This window comes from Leptosomus discolor, chromosome 3 (assembly GCF_034619465.1).
Source record: "Leptosomus discolor isolate bLepDis1 chromosome 3, bLepDis1.hap2, whole genome shotgun sequence".
Lineage (NCBI taxonomy): Eukaryota > Metazoa > Chordata > Aves > Leptosomiformes > Leptosomidae > Leptosomus > Leptosomus discolor.
Window position 1 is genome coordinate 51,967,531 of NC_141393.1, and position 11,159 is coordinate 51,978,689.

Consider the following 11,159-nt stretch of genomic DNA (forward strand, 5'->3'; position numbering starts at 1 on the left):
CACCTCCATCTTCCACTGTCCCCTACATCCCCAGAGCCTCACCTGGGATGGGCTGTGACCCCCCTTCCCGGCACCTGGCACTGAGGGAGGGGCTCTGGGTGGGGTGTCTGCATGCATCCAGGTTTGGCATGGGGGTCTAGGGCCCGCAATGAACACATGGACTTTGAGATCCCACCCTAGCCACAGCTTTTCCATGGGCTGTAGGTGTAGATCTCCAGTCTCCAGGGGGTCGTGTGACACAAGCTGGTCACCCCTGTGAGGGAAGGCATCCTGTGAGTGGGTGTGGGGTTGTATATTTATGGATGTGTATGGGGAGGGGGCTCTGCGTGTCCCGGGAGGGAGGGGAGGCAGCTGAGGAGAGCTGTCTGCGTGCCTATGGGGTCTCGGTGTGTCTATGGGGGATCCCTGTGTCTAGGGGGATCCCTGTCTGGGGGGGGTCTCCGTGTCTAGGGGGAAGGGGCATGGGGTGCCTGGGGGGGTGCTGTGTCTGTATGGGGGGGCAGTATAGTGGACACAACGGGGCCGTGACTGGGCTTCCCCCGGTAAACGGCAGGGTGTCGGTGGGTGCACAGGACCCCACGGCCCCTCCCCCTGCGGCGGCCGCTTTAAGGGCAGAGCGGGGCCGCCCGTGGGCGGGGCTCAACGGGTGACGTCAGCCCGTCCATTGATAAAACCGGCGGGATTCCTGGGGCGGCAGCAGCGGTGGGGCCACGTGTGCGGGGCTCGGCGGAGGCGGCGGTGGAGCAGCGGCCCCAGCAGCAGCCCCCTCCTTCTCCCGCGCCCACCATGGAGCCCGCCGGCCTCTTCCCGCCCTTCCCCGCCGCCTGCCTCCCCGCCTGCCTACACGCACAGCCCGCCCCGCCGCCCCCGCCCCGCGCCGCTGAGACCACCCGCATCATCACCGACCCGATCTCCGGTCGCTCCTACTGCAAGGGCCGCCTGCTAGGAAAGGTACCGGGGAGCTGGGGGGCCGACGACGTCGAGCCGCGGGGGGGGAGGGGCATCGGCTGGGGCGAGCCGGGTTGGGCAGGGCTGGGAGCCGGGAGCCGCCGCCCGGTGAGGGCGCGGGGTCGGGTGGGGGCTTGCCTCCTTGCTCGACACCCCCGCTAAGGGTGGCCTGGGCCTGGATGCGGCCCCTCGGCCGCCACACGCCGCCCCCACCCTCCCCGCCTCTCCCGGCGGGCCCGCAGCAGCACTGGAAGCTGTGAATCACCCGGGCTGGCTGTATGCCTCGCCGGCTATCGGAGACGCATCAGTTTCGGGGCGCCCCGCGGGGCGTGCGTGGGCCGGTGGGTGCCCCGGTTCCCAGGGGTGCCGGTCTGCGCCGCTCCGCCACATGCAACTTTCCCTCCCGCTGCCAGCGGCGTGTGTAGGAGGTGGGTGCCGGTTCCCAGCCCGGCCCGGGCGGGCTCGGCGGCTGAGTGTGCAGATTGGAGGCTGCCATCACGGCAGGAAAAACCTGTCTCCATGGGGCTGCTTCTCGGTGGCCTCTGGTCTCCCGGCTCCCTGCCCTGCGCAGGACTTTCCAGGTTGATCCGTGATGTGGGAAGCTGCGGAGTCTGGCCATGGTGGGAGGGAAAACGTCCTGGAGGCTTTACAGGAACTGGGTGAAGAAAATCCCTGGTTGAGAGCATCATAGTTCAGATCTTAGTGGGCGATGCAGCAGGAGACAGCGTGTGACGCTTGCTGGGCTATGCTGCAAGGGAATGGAGGAGGAGGCGGCGGCTTGTAAGCAGATGTGGGCAAAGAGCTGTCTCACCCATCCATAACCACCTCTTCCCTTGCAGGGTGGGTTTGCACGATGCTATGAAATGACAGACCTCTCCAGCAACAAAACCTATGCTGTGAAGGTCATTCCTCACAGCCGGGTGGCTAAACCCCACCAGCGGGAGAAGGTGAGTGCTGTGGGGACAGTGAGGTGCTGGGCTAGTGGGGCACAGAGGGAGCCCTGCTCTCACCTGGTACTGCTGCTGCCTTTCAGATCACCAGTGAGATTGAGCTGCATCGGGACTTGCACCATAAGCACATCGTCAAGTTCTCCCACTACTTTGAGGATGCAGAGAGCATCTACATTTTCCTGGAGCACTGCAGTAGGAAGGTGAGCACTGATGTGGCCTCCTTGTTAAAGGATCTCCTAAACAGAGCTGTAGCTGGTTGGAGCAGGCCTTATCTGAGGTGCTTTGTAAGCACTCTTCTCCTGGGCTGCCTGCTCTGTCATACCCTCTGAGCTCAGCCGTAAGCCATGTGGTTTCACTTGGCACTGGGGTCACTGCAGACTGCCTATCCTACTTGTGCTGCCTGCTCATGTTGGCAGGCCGTAGCTCCTGGGGGGGCCACCATAAATCCAGTGGTTCCCCTGGCTCTGCTGAGCTAAACCTCAACCTTGTGTGCGGAGTTTGCTGAGGTTGTGGCTGTGGAAGAGGGATTACTTGTGGATGTGCAACTTCTGGAAGAACTGGCTTTGACTGTGCCTGCCCCATGCCTAGTCAGCAGAGCTGCCTGTTCTCCCTGCCTCCCATCACCAAGCTGCCTTCCCTCCCTCTGCAGTCCCTGGCCCACATCTGGAAGGCCCGCCATACTCTGCTGGAGCCTGAAGTGCGCTATTACCTCAAACAGATCATCTCAGGCTTGAAATACCTTCACCTCAAGGGCATCCTGCACAGAGACCTCAAGCTTGGTGAGTGCTGTGGTCAGGGCAGGGTGCCATGTGGGGAGCGAGCTGCCCCAGAGGGACTTCTGGTGATGCGTTGCCCTTGACTTACAGGCAACTTCTTCATCAATGAAAACATGGAGCTGAAAGTGGGTGACTTTGGCCTAGCTGCTTGCCAGGATATCTCTGACCAGAAGAAAAAGTAAGTTTGAGGTTTCCCTATTCCAGAGCCCTCTAAAGTTTCACTCTTCCTCTTGTGGATTCCTGGGAGGGTGGAGGGATGAGTGGTCCCTCCTGGCCTGGGGATGGAAAGCCTTAGGGCCCCTTCCCGGGGTGGGGGAGTGATTCCTGTCCCAGCTGCAGGCAAGGCGAGGGGGCTGGGGGCTTTGTGGCTCCTTGAGGAGTGAGCTTGCAGTCGTCAGGGAGAACAATGTGGTGACTATCCCTATTGTGCCTGTCCAGCCGCCCTGCTGGCTGTGCTGGGACACAAAGGCTCTGTTCCTCCCTGGATCTAGGACAAGCTCTTCCCAATGGCTCCCCAGGAGCAGCTGCTCCTGACCCATGGGAGCTGGAGAGGGGTGGAGTCTGTATGGGGCTGCTTGTAGATGGGGGGGGGCTTTGAGCCAAAAAGCAAAATGGAGGGGGGAGGACAAGCTGCAAGCTAAATCCCAGGGCTTGGAGGGGGGGGAGGCTGTCTGCAAGGGTATACAGAGCATGCACTGACTGGGTGCTCTGTCCCACAGGACAATATGTGGGACCCCCAACTACCTGGCCCCAGAAGTGCTGCTGAGGCAGGGCCATGGGCCAGAGTCAGATGTGTGGTCTCTGGGCTGTGTCATGTAAGTGTGTGCTGCTGGGTGGGGAGGGGTCCAGGCAGCCCTGCCTGTGCGGGGGGGGGGGGAGAGCTGGGCTGTGGAGCAGCCCTGATAAGGAAGTCCTCTTGTGCTTTGCCTTGTGGCTTTGCAGTGGTTGCCAAAAGGCAGGGGGAGGGGAGCCAAGTGGCTGGATCCTGCTGAGTCCCACTTTGGAGCAGGTGCTGCCAGCCATCCTGGGATGCTGCTTGGGGGCTGCACAAGTGGGAGCTGCAAAAGGCAGGCACTCTTGTACCGTGCTCAGCTCGGGTTCAAAGCAGGCTTGCCCGTGAACCTGATAAACGATGGAAAATCTTGGTGGCTGGTGGCAGCTGCTGCTCTGTTTGTTTGGGGAGCGATTGCTGTGCTGCTTCGGTGCACACAGCCCCTTGCCCAGCCCCTTGCCCAGCCACTGCCTACAAGCTTCCTGCTCTGCTTTCTGCCCCAATGGCTGCTCAGGGGTGGGAGTGGTGGCAGCAGGGTAGCCTTCTGCCAGCCCTCTCCCCTTCCCCAGGGCTCCTTGTGTGTTGCTCTAAACAGTTGCTAGGAGGAAGTGTGGCCGGATGTGAATGCAGCTGCCCAGGCTGGAAGTGGTGCTCCTGGCCAGGTGTGGCTGGCCAAATGCTAATACCTTCCTTGTTTTAAGTGCTGATGAGTCACAAGCCTGGTGGGGATGTGACAGTGGCACGTGTCCCCTCCCAGGTACACCCTGCTGTGTGGGAACCCTCCCTTTGAGACCTCCGACCTCAAGGAGACCTACAGGTGTATCAAGCAGGTGGAGTACACCCTCCCTGCCTTCCTCTCTCTGCCTGCCAAGCACCTCATTGCTGGCATCCTCAGACGCAACCCCCAGGACCGCCTCACCCTTGAGGAGATCTTGGACCATGAATTCTTCAAGGTGAGTGGGTCAGAGTCTGGCCTTGACCCTTCTCAGGGTGGGATGAGGCTTTTTGGGTTGTACAGGGTGCTGTCCTTGGAGCTCAAGCCTCTGTCCTTCAAAGAAAGTGGCTGCTGTCCTGCCCAAATGCCAGCCTGAGGAGCTGAGGGATTGGGTGTGCTCTTGCTGACCTGTCCCTGTAGTACAGACTGTTTCCTGTGTTGATGCCAGTCGCGGGGCTGAGGCTTGATGGAAATGCAAGCTGGCTGTCAGGATGGCTGTGAGTGACTGTGGTCAGCCCAGGGCAGCTGATCTGCCATGAGCATGTGGGCTATGGAAACCAAACCTCTGCTTTGACCTCTGCAGGGCTACACGCCTGAGAAGCTCCCTCCCAGCAGCTGTGTGATGGCTCCAGAGCTGAGTCCCCCCAACCCAGCAAAGAGTCTGTTCGCCAAAGTCACAAAGACACTCTTTGGGAAGAAGAAACCCAAAGGTGAGCCCATGCACTTGCCCAGGAGCCTCTGTGTGACTCTTCCTCCAGAGTGAAGTGGGTCTTGTCTCCTGGAGAGTCTTTGTGGACCCCCTGCTTGAGGCCAGCACAAGCTGGGCTGGCCCCTACCCTTCTGGCACTGGTGGCCTGGTATGGGTGTGTGTCTGGAGAGCAGATACTGTGCTGCAATCCATGGAGGCAGTTCCTCCTGGAAGCCTTTTGTTGCATGAGAACTGGGAAGTGAAAGTGGGAGGCAGCTGCCTGACACAATCCTCACCACTGTGGGCATCAGAGCAGACAAGAGAGAGCTGAGTTACTGGGAGGGGTGGCCCAGATGTCCCCATCCTCTGTGCTCAGCAGTGTGCTCACTGCTTGCTCTCTCCTCAGCCAAGAAGGGCTCTTTGGAGGACAAGGATGACATCTCCAAGCTGGTCACTGGGCTCATGAAGACCTCAATCTGCCGGCAGATGAGCTATAAAACTGTAGAAGGGAATGAGGTGAGAATATCCCTGAGTGAGCCCTTATGCACCCTTCTTTGGGCAATCGCTTGGACTGTGATAAAGCCAGGTCTCTTCACAGGCCACTCCCATATCATGCTGCAGTGCCAGCTCCAGCCCTGTGGAGACAGTGATGGAGGAGACCTCTCACAAGTCTGTGTCCCCCTCCATCCGAGGGACGATGGCCAGCAGCTGTGAGGGTGAGAAATACCTGCCTAGGCCACCCCAGCCTGCCCCAAGCTTCTTGTACTGCCCTGGCTGATAGTAGGGCTGGCTGACTCAGCCTGCCATCTTCTCTCCACAGCCTTTGAAGACTGCATCACTGCCTCTGCCATCATTGAGTCGGCTGTCAGGCTCCTGCGGACCTGCCTCTCCTCCATGCCTCCAGGTAAACTGGTTGGACTGCTCTGGGATGGGACAGTGCTGTGCATCCCCTTCCCCCATGGGATGAAGGCATGGCTGCTATTTTTGGGTACCTTAAATGCTGCCAGAGCCTGCTGGTGGGGGGGTCTGCTTGCCCTGGGTAGGTGAGGTGGGCAGGGCCTGGCTGCCTGCTCTGCTCACCCCCTCTCCTCTCCACCAGCGGAGAAAAACCCGGCTTCCTTGGCCTGCCATGAGCACTTTGTCTGGGTGAGCAAGTGGGTGGATTACTCCAACAAGTATGGCTTTGGCTACCAGCTCTCCAACCGCAGCATTGGCGTCCTCTTCAACAATGGCACACACATGACTCTCTCCCCCAACCACAGGTGAATGGTGGGGAAGGGGGCTGGTGTCTCTAGGGAAGACCCTTGGGTGGGAAGGGGCAAGGGGTAGGCTGTGCTGAGGGTGGGGTTGGTGATGGGTGGCTTCAAAGCTCATAGTCTGCTCCCTCCCAGGACTATGCATTACAACCCAACCAACAGCAAACACCTTGTGTTCTCTGTGGCTGCCATCCCTGAGCAGCTGCAGGGACAGATGAGCATCTTGCGCTACTTTGCATCCTACATGGAGCAGCATCTCATGAAGGTGAGTGCTGGGGCCCTGGGCTGGGTGTTGGGTTGTGGCTTGACCACACTGCTTGAGGTTGTGGGACTCCCTGTTCATAGGCTGTGGCCATGTGGGCACCCAGGGAGTTGTGTGCTGGGAGTGGGGACCCCACTAGGGGTGTGTCCAGGTTTGGCTGTGTGTATATACTGGTGGCAGTGCTCTCATGTATGGGACCAGTGGCTTATGCAGACCCTTCTCTCCAAGGGAGGTGACTTGCCCAGCATAGATGACCTTGGGCAGCCGGCCCTGCTCCTCCTGCAATGGGTGAAGACTGACCAAGCCTTGCTCATGCTCTTCAGCAGTGGCACCCTCCAGGTACGTGTGAGGCAGAGTGGGAGATGACCAGACCTCTGTGGGAAGGAGGCCAGCTGGGGACTTTCTGTCACAGCCCAAATGCAAAGTCCAGCTGTGAAAACAGCTGTGGGGGCAGGATGCTGCTCCAGTGCCTGGAGCTGCTGGTCACAGCTTGTCCAGCCCATGGGGGACATGACACTTCAGTCAGCCACTTCCGTCTGCCCCAATGCTGGGGCTGGTGCATTCCTGCCATGAGGCATGGAGTGGGGATGTTCCTGGGCAGGTCAGGGAGGAGGAACGGGTTGAGGCAGGAAGCGTGGCTTCATCCCAGCTCCCGACATGGTGTGGGTTAAACCAAGCCCAACCTATCTTCTAGGTGAACTTCTACAATGACCACACCAAGGTTATCATTAGCAAGCCTGACCACTCCTGCCTTGTCACCTACATCAACCGGGAGCGCAACTCCTACACCTACAAGCTGTGCAGCATCCAGGAGCTGGGCTGTTCTCCTGAGCTCCACCACCGCCTCAGATATATCCTCAAGCTCCTCCAAGAACGAGCTGAGGCCTAGTGTGGGACCTTGGGGGACCCTCTCTGGATGTAGAGGTCTCCCCCTGCCCTCCCATAGGATGGGAGGTATGTTGTGGTGCTGGCTGCCTACCTGGGCATGCTGTATCCTGGTGCTCAGCTGGACTCTGGACTAAGACACATGGATGTGGTTACAGCAGCAGGTCTGGACATACCTGCTGCTCCCTGGTTCTGGGCAACTGCTGTCTTACTGCTGGCAGCTCCTGCTCTGGTTGTGCTGGTCTTTGAGTGGACTGGGGTGGCACAGGGAGGTGGTGGGTGAGTGCCCTGCAGCCAGGTTTGGGGCTGGCTGTGCCTTGTTTGGTGCTGGCAGCTGCCTGAAGCGGGGTTTGGGCTGTCCTGCCCAAGGTGATGCACCAGTTGTACGTACCTTCTCCATGGCCTGGAGGGGACTGGCACAGCCTTGACCTCAAGGCTTTGCTGCTGTGGGGTAGGGAAAACTCCTTCCCAGGGGTGGACAGGGGTGAAGGGCGCTGCCTGCCCTGCCAGGGGCTACATGGGCTGGTGTGTGCCACTCCACAACTGCTACACTAAAGAGGGGGCTGTGCTGGGCCCAACTGTGCCCTGTCTGCTCTCCAATGGTGAATTGCCTGGTACAACTTGAGGTTTGATTAAGGCGGGGGGGGGAGGGGGGGGGATCAAAGGGCTTGCCTGGAGAAGCCCTTGTCTCACTGGGACCTGGGGAGGCTTCATGTTTCAAGGCATTCTCTGCTGTGTGGGACTATTTATGTATCTTATTTATATGGAATTATTTATTTTCCTGTTGGTCTGTCCATGTGCAGCTCCCCTGTCCCTGAATCACCTCAGTAAAACCTTGTGTAAAGGCAAACCATGTCTGTGTTGCTTGGAGCTGGGGTCACAAAAGGGCTTCAGCTTCTCAATCATTTTTGCTCCAAGGCTGTTTCTGCCTGCTAGGCAAGACCCTTCTTGAAACTGGCTGTTGCTGGGAGACAAGGTCAGGGAGGAAGGATGGGGGTGAGGAACCCATGTGGTACCTCCACTGCCCTTTCTGGGGCTGGCAGGAAGGGCAGTTAGCTCTTACTGATGCCTATAGAGCCCTGGAGCTGCCTCAGCTTTTCCTTGCTGCTGCCAAACTCTCATTCCCAACTGTCTCTGCACCTGGACTAAACCCAACTGCTGTAATTCTTCTGCTGAGCTGAAAGAAGGCAGGGGCTGTGGCCCAGGAGGTGGGTGGGTGGGTCTTGCCTTGGTCCTTGCACTATGACACCTGATGTAATGGGATGAGCTGGGACTGAAGCCAGGAAAGAGCAGGGACTTAATCTGCTCCATGAGCTTGCTTTGAGGGTGATCTGTCACCTCCTTCCCTGGTGCTGGTGTAATCAATCAGCCTGTGAGCAGCTTGTGCTGTGGGAAGCAGGCTGGGTTGCTCCCTGTAGTGCAGCCTTGGGCAGCTGCCTGCTCCAGGGTAATGCAGCAAATACAGCCCAAAGGGCTACAGCTTGGGTCTTTTTGAAAACTGTGGTCGTGGAAGCTATGCTGTGGGTGTGAGCCCAGGCAGGTGGTTTCATGAGGACCAGGGCACTGAGGTGCATCTGTACCTTTCTTCCTGTACACACCATGGCCAAAGACTGCAGATATGAGCCACAGCTGGAGCAAACCTCTTTATTTCAGCTGCTTTCCCCTTGCAGCCCTACAAGCTTCGGTGGAGGGAGAGGCAGGCACTAGTCAAAGTAGACCCCATGCACTATGGCCACAGCAAAGAGGGAGGCATTGGAGAAGGTGGCAGAGGCAAAGCTGTCGCTCTCAGTATCCCACAGTGCCCGGCTGGCCACCAGCAGGCTCTGCTGGCCCTGCTGGCCCAGCACCACCTGGCAGACTAGCTTGTAGCGTGGTGGCAGCACCACCTTCACCTGGCTATGCAGCAGCTCAGTCAGGCTCTGGGCTAGTGAGGCACTGTCCTGGGGGCTGTAGACTGTGGTCCCCAGGGCACTGGCCAGGGCCCCCTCCAGCACCTGCTGCACCCGCCCTGCATTGAACTTGCAGCCTTCATCTGGCCCCATCCTGTAAGTGTTTTCAAGGCAAGTCTTGAGGATGGGCTGGAAAAGGGGGAGCCCAGAGAAGCTCATGCGGCTGTGGAGCAGCCAGGGGCCAAGGGAGGGGCACCTGCCACCTGGGGCTGCCCCAAGTGAGCTGCGGCGGCTGGCCAGGGGTGCCAGGAGGGTGCTGAGGATGGAGCTGCGGCGGGAGGGCAGGAGTGGTGGTTTGACTTCCTCAGTGCCCTGGGCTGGGGGCTGGGAGCCACGGCGGGTGGCCTGGAGTGGAGGTGCTTCAGTGTCTGCAGCAGTCATCTGGGCTGGTAGGGCCATCTCTGGGGATGGCTGCTGGGTCATAGGGGCAGCCTGGAAAGGAGAGGTGGCTCTGAGCATCATAGAGAGGTAGGTTGTCCCTCAGCCTCTCTATCCTGCTGCCTCCCTGCTTTGCTCCTGTAAATCCCATGCCTCCTGGCACATGGGTCCCTATGGGGCTGGATGCAGAGGGGCTAGGGAGACCATGGCAGCTCCCTTCTCTTCATCTCCAGCAGCCTCGGCCAGCTGGGGCTGACAAAGTGCAGCCATGCCCTCTGCTCTTCCCTCCCCAGCCTTTCCTCCGGCATGGGCAAGCAGCTCCCTTCCCCTCCAGCCTCCCCAGTCCTCCTGCCTGCACCTGGTCCCACACTTACCCCTGTCCTACTCCTGCCCTGCTGGGGTAAACCCAGGGGACTTGTCTGCAGCTGGTGTTGTGCTCCTGGCTGTGCAGGAGCAACCTTGGTCCTGCAAGTTGCAGTAAGCAGGGCCAAGCCCCTTGTGCTTCTGGAGCTTGAAGTGTTGCTATGTGACACTAACTCCTTGTTTACTGGTCCCTGGACAGCCCTATTCCCTTTCATTCCTGCCCTGTCTGTGTTGCTTGCTATGCTAGCACAGGAACAGGGCTGGTCTCTGCCAGCATGGAAAAATAGTTCCTGGCAAAGAAAGAGCAGGGGTGGAGAACAGCCACTGTGAACACTGCTTTGCACTGGGCCTGGGACCTTTGACAGCTTGATTTTTACCCAAGGGTGGGTAGGTACATTAGAATGTGGTAAGAGAAGTGATCTATGAAATCTGACTTGTAAGGAATCTGTAGGTATCTAATTGGGAAGTGGATTATGCCCTAGACTCCCCATCTCACACTGTGTATTTTACACCAGTAAAGGGATTCAGGGACTCAAACTCAGCCCTCTCAACATGACACTCGATCAGTGGCACACTAAGTCTTAAGGAAAGCCTGAAGGCCAGTGTTAGAGGCAGGAAGAGCTGATAGACGGGCCCCTGAGCTGGGGAAACAGGGACTTCAGGGCAGAAAGGGAGAGGCCCAACGTCCCCCTGCTTGCGCTGAAACCTTAAGAGCCCCGTTTTGGTACTGCTCCACTGCAACTGCTTACCTGCCCGCACCGACCGCCACGCTTTAATTACGCACGACGTTAAAATAAGCTGCGACGGCGCGGAGAACACGCCGCTCTCCCGGAGGAGCCGGCTGCGGCCGCACCCCGGCTTCAGGTGGCGAGTGCCCGGCCAAGGCTCCGGCCGGCAGCGCCGGGGCCTGCCTGGCCCGGGGCCCCGACCCCCCTCGCCGTGGCCTGCGGGAGCGCTGGGAGCGCCGGGGCCGGAGTCGCTACTCACCTCCTTGCCCTTGACGGCGCCGCCCTCCCGCCACTCCACGGACACGCAGGACCGCTCCACGTTCACCGTCTTCACCGTCGCCTTGTGGACTAAGCCTGGAAGAGACCGGCGTTGAGTCTCGGCTCGGCCGCCCCGCGCCGCCGGGTGCTGCCCCGCGGGGCGGGGACCCCCACGGTACGGCGCTGCGGGAGGCGGCCGGGACCCCCGCAGACGCCCCGCTCCCCCCCGCC

At 59.7% G+C, this 11,159-nt stretch overlaps 2 protein-coding genes across 3 annotated transcripts; one reads left to right on the plus strand and one right to left on the minus strand.

Moving 5' to 3' along the window:
* Positions 1-786: 786 nt before the first annotated feature.
* On the plus strand, positions 787-7,256 carry PLK3 (polo like kinase 3). Of its 2 annotated transcripts, XM_086462538.1 has the most exons (16): positions 787-951; positions 1,788-1,895; positions 1,982-2,098; positions 2,548-2,677; positions 2,765-2,852; positions 3,394-3,489; positions 4,204-4,399; positions 4,745-4,871; positions 5,067-5,069; positions 5,256-5,365; positions 5,436-5,565; positions 5,670-5,753; positions 5,949-6,111; positions 6,241-6,370; positions 6,596-6,706; positions 7,062-7,256. In XM_086462538.1, the coding sequence occupies exons 1-16, from the start codon at positions 787-789 to the stop codon at positions 7,254-7,256; spliced, it is 1,953 nt and encodes a 650-aa protein (XP_086318664.1). The 2 variants fall into 2 exon arrangements, with proteins under 2 accessions (XP_086318664.1, XP_086318663.1); XM_086462537.1 differs by lacking the exon at positions 5,067-5,069 and having other exon boundaries at positions 5,448-5,565.
* A 1,659-nt stretch (positions 7,257-8,915) lies between these two features.
* Positions 8,916-9,624, minus strand: DYNLT4 (dynein light chain Tctex-type 4). The gene has a single exon (XM_086463403.1). The coding sequence runs from the start codon at positions 9,622-9,624 to the stop codon at positions 8,956-8,958; it is 669 nt and encodes a 222-aa protein (XP_086319529.1). The 3' UTR covers positions 8,916-8,955.
* Between the last annotated feature and the right edge of the window lie 1,535 nt (positions 9,625-11,159).